Source organism: Lathyrus oleraceus, chromosome 3 (genome assembly GCF_024323335.1).
Source record: "Lathyrus oleraceus cultivar Zhongwan6 chromosome 3, CAAS_Psat_ZW6_1.0, whole genome shotgun sequence".
Lineage (NCBI taxonomy): Eukaryota > Viridiplantae > Streptophyta > Magnoliopsida > Fabales > Fabaceae > Lathyrus > Lathyrus oleraceus.
The window spans coordinates 311,356,147-311,360,581 of record NC_066581.1 but is presented as its reverse complement, the minus strand read 5'-3'; the positions used below and the strand labels follow the sequence as shown (position 1 = coordinate 311,360,581).

The 4,435-nt window shown below is 32.3% G+C and overlaps 1 protein-coding gene across 2 annotated transcripts; it reads left to right on the top strand.

The window, feature by feature from the left end:
- Positions 1 to 799: 799 nt before the first annotated feature.
- LOC127127337 (CBL-interacting protein kinase 18) lies at positions 800 to 4,133 on the top strand. 2 transcript variants are annotated; one of them, XM_051056496.1, is made up of 2 exons: positions 800 to 968; positions 2,238 to 4,133. In XM_051056496.1, exon 2 carries the CDS (start codon positions 2,597 to 2,599, stop codon positions 3,953 to 3,955), a length of 1,359 nt encoding a protein of 452 aa, XP_050912453.1. In that variant the 5' UTR covers positions 800 to 968; positions 2,238 to 2,596; the 3' UTR covers positions 3,956 to 4,133. The 2 variants fall into 2 exon arrangements, with proteins under 2 accessions (XP_050912453.1, XP_050912454.1); XM_051056497.1 differs by lacking the exon at positions 800 to 968 and adding an exon at positions 1,161 to 1,682.
- The last annotated feature ends 302 nt before the right edge of the window (positions 4,134 to 4,435 follow it).

Sequence of the window (4,435 nt, the reverse complement as noted above, 5' to 3'; positions counted from 1 at the left end):
AACTTTTAAATATATATTATTCGTTAGGATATTCCTTTTATTCTATAATAATAATCTCATTTAGTATATTTATATAAATTAAAAAAAATGTTATTTCATATCATTATTTATCTTACACTCTCATAAATATAAAACGAATAGCAATAAATTGAGATTAAGAGTACAAATAAAAATATAATAATTAATATTATATTTGACAATCTTTTTAAATAAATTTTAATTGTAAACGTGATCATTATTATAGGCAGAGAAGTAATAATATTTTTTTATAGTAAAATGAAATATTTTGGTCAATAAGAAAAAAGCTGATTTAAGAAAACATAAAAAAAATTACAAGCCCATAAAAGAAAAAATAACAATTTCTATATTGTTAAAAATCTCAAGGGCTAAATGTAGTCAATTTCAAACTCATTTTATCACTATATAAATAATCTTAATAAAATAATAAATACATGAATAATATCCATAAAGTGTTACTCTATTAAAAACAATATATTAGCAGAATAGTTGAATATCAAATTTTTTTAAAAAATAAAATAGAATAACATTTACAATAATATTTTACTATATATTAATTCATTCAACGATATCATAAATATAAAGTTCAAAATATTAAATATAAAATACAATAAATAATATTAATCATTATCTTGTTTTGACTCATATCATTATATCTAATTAAAAAATAAAAAAAATAAAAAAAATTATTATTTTATATTCAAAATCAATTAATTGATTTTGAAGGTAGAATAATAATATATTTAAAATAAAAGTACTACAACATTCCCAAGGTTATAAGCAACGCACTACGCGTCCTCGGTTTTCTCATATTTCTCTAACAACCTAAAAACCTTCTTTTCTCTATACTGCCATGGCAGCTCCTTCTTCTCTTCTTCGTTACACTCACGCAACAAGATAAACCCTAATCACTTTTCTTCTTCAGATCTTCACTATCTATGCTATACGAGGTGATTTTCACTACTCTGTTTTTCTTACTTTTCTTCCATTTTCTGTTTTTGATTCGCCTTTCTATTTAATTTGGTATGTTTTGATGTATTTCTATTGTAGAGAGATTGTTTTTTTAGCTATGTTGTTTGTTCAAACTCATTGTGATCATGCTGATCATGCCAAGTACATTACAAAAGATCTTATTTGTTTTACTTGTTCGTAAGGATCTTCAAAACATGGTGTAAGGAGCACTGTAGCAGTGACGTTTCTGAAATCCGTTGTGATTACATTCGATTCATTCATTTTTTTTAAAATTATTACTGGTGTTGAAATTATTACTGGTGTTGGTGTTGATGTGTCAGTGTGTGGTAAGAAAGTGGGTAGGAAGAATTAAAGATTCTGAGAGTTAGGTTATGATATTAATGATGGAGAGGGAAAACACATGTGCGTTCAATTTTGCAGTGTCTGTTATCAATCAACCTTGTTAGGTTTTTGTTTTTTTCTTGAGGCCGCCCAATTTCCCCGAATTTAAGCAAATCTGCGTAACTATGAAGGATGAGTACTCTAAAATTAAAGCAGAACGTTACGGATGCATTGTGTGCTAGTGGATGTGTCTCATGTATGTGTTGATTTTTTTGTTAAATAATGTTTTTTATTACAATTTGGATACGTGTGGACACCGATCTAGATCGGCTGCAGAACAATGAACAAAAAATATTGCTGTTTAGTACAAGGTAAAGTAAATTAGGTTGTCGTCGCTCCTTTTTTATGTTGATATTTGATGCTTTCGCTATTTTCTGTGATGTAAAACTCCCTTTCCTAATTTTGTTGTAGATATAGTTTTATTTTATTGAATTTTGTTGTATAAAGATAGTCTAATCAGTCAAGCAATTCAGTGCAACTCTAGTCTCATTTTCAGTTAATTTGTTTCTAAAGATTATAGTTTCAGGTATATTTTTAAAATTTATAGTAAGGGATCCGTGTCTTATATTTTTTAAAATTCTTGTATCTGTATCCATCCAACCTTCTGTTTTCATGTTTTCTTTGATTTAACCCGACTGCCTCGCCTGAGTGTAGTGTCATGCTCGTCTTATATTTTGACAGCTTATACTCTTGTAGGCGTTCAAATTTGTTTTCTTGTTTCCTCTTGTAGGTTTTTAAACTGAAATCAATCACAGCTTTCAGTGCCTTATGTATCTTATATGTTTACATATAATATTTTTATATTATTTATTTAGCTTGATTGGATTGTTTAATGTTTCTAACTAAACTTTCTATCTTTCTTTCAGGTGTGCCTTTAATCAAATATTTATCTTTTGAGCAATTGAAAGGTAACCATTTTTTAAGAAGTTCATCTTCTTCGGGATTATTCTCCACTGTCATTACCAGAACCAGGGGATGCTGAAAGATGTGGTTGGAAGTAAAGAGCTCCTTCTCTAAGGTTGTAGCTCCATCTCAGCTAACCTTTTTAATACTTGAGGAGATCAGATTTTTAGATTGCTGCCAATATTTATTTTGTACTCATGTGCCTGACGTGGTTGGAGATCTCGGTTCTTGTTCAATGCCAAAACACAATATTTGCAAGGATGGTTGAGCTTTGAGCAATATATAATCGATAGTGTAGTTGTACGCTAATAGTGTTACCGAAATGGAACAGAAGGGAAATGTGTTATTGCAAAAATACGAGCTGGGAAGATTATTAGGCCAAGGAACGTTTGCTAAGGTCTACCATGCTAGGAACCTTATAACTGGCATGAGTGTGGCCATTAAAGTAGTTGATAAAGAAAAGGTTTTGAAAGTAGGGATGGTTGATCAAATTAAGCGGGAAATTTCGGCCATGAAATTAGTCAGACATCCGAATGTCGTTGAGCTTTATGAGGTAATGGCCACTAAAACCAAGATTTTCATTATCATGGAGTATGCAAAAGGCGGCGAGCTCTTTAACAAGATAGCCAAGGGAAAGCTCAAGGTGGACGTTGCCAGGGCATATTTTCAGCAGCTGATGAGCGCAGTTGACTACTGCCACAGCAGGGGTGTGTGTCATCGGGATTTAAAACCCGAAAATCTACTATTGGATGAAAATGAGAATTTGAAGGTTTCGGATTTTGGTTTAAGTGCCCTTTCTGAATCGAAGCGCCAAGATGGGTTACTTCACACTACATGTGGTACCCCTGCGTATGTTGCTCCGGAAGTGATAAACAGAAAGGGTTATGATGGAAGCAAAGCTGATTTATGGTCGTGCGGGGTAATCTTGTTTGTTCTATTGGCTGGTTCTCTTCCATTCCAAGATCAAAATCTAATGGAGATGTATCGGAAAATCAGTGAAGCGGAATTCAAATTTCCTAAATGGTTTGCACTAGAGGTTCGCCGTTTGCTGTCCAAAATATTGGATCCAAATCCAAAGACTCGGATATCAATAGCCAAGATCATGGAAAGTTCTTGGTTTAGAAAGGGATTAGAGAAGCCGGTTGTTATCGAGACTGAAAACCATGAACTAGCTACTCAGCCCACTGATGGAGTGTTTGAAGTATCCGAAAACGGTAGTGGTTCTATTACGGAGACAAAACAACAGGTGAAGCCTTGCAACAACTTGAACGCCTTTGATATAATCTCCTTCTCGTCTGGTTTTGATTTATCCGGTTTGTTCGAAGACACAATTCTAGAAAAAGAGACGCGGTTTTTGTCTAACAAGCCAGCCTCGATTATAATCTCTAAGCTGGCAGAAATTTGCAAGCGTCTTTGTTTGAAAATTAAGAAAAAAGACGGAGGTTTGTTAAAGCTGGAAGGTAGGAAAGGGACACTGAATATCGATGTTGAGATTTTCGAGATTACGCCTCACTTCCATCTTGTGGAACTTAAGAAGTCCGACGGGGATACATCAGACTATCTGAAGCTTTTGCAGCAGGAGATTAGACCAGCACTTAAGGATATTGTGTGGAACTGGCAAGAACAATTTCAACATGAAGTAGTGCAGGAAGAACATCAACCATCTCTTGCTCAAATTTAGTGGATTTTGGAATCGGTGTTTGCATCATTAGATTGTTCAATGTTTTAAGCTTTTTTTCGTTTTATTTTTGTATGGTGCTTAATTTCACAGTACCTATAGAATAAGGATCATGGTTTAGTCATTTTAATGTCTGAATGCATATTTAAAAAGACTTACTCTAAAGTGAGAGTTTGAACCATTTTTAATGTCTTCTTTGTTGTTTTTATTGCTGTCTACATGTTTTTAATAATGATCAGTAATCAATTAAGTCATTTACTAATTCAAATTATGCATATAACTTAATGATCAAAGTTAATTTTAGTTTACTGATTATAAAAATCTTTTAGATGTGATAAATGTCATGATTTGATCATTATAAAATGAAACTTTGGCATTTGATGATTTGAGAGACTAAACATAGATTGAGTTTTTTTTCTCCCAAAATCATGAAATTGTAGACTAAAGCCTGTTTTGATTTGATCATGAAATTATGTGTCAATC

What these genes read in the sequence shown, in the direction of transcription:
- LOC127127337 (XM_051056496.1), top strand. Translation starts at nt 2,597, where the DNA reads ATGGAACAGAAGGGAAATGTGTTATTGCAAAAATACGAGCTGGGAAGA.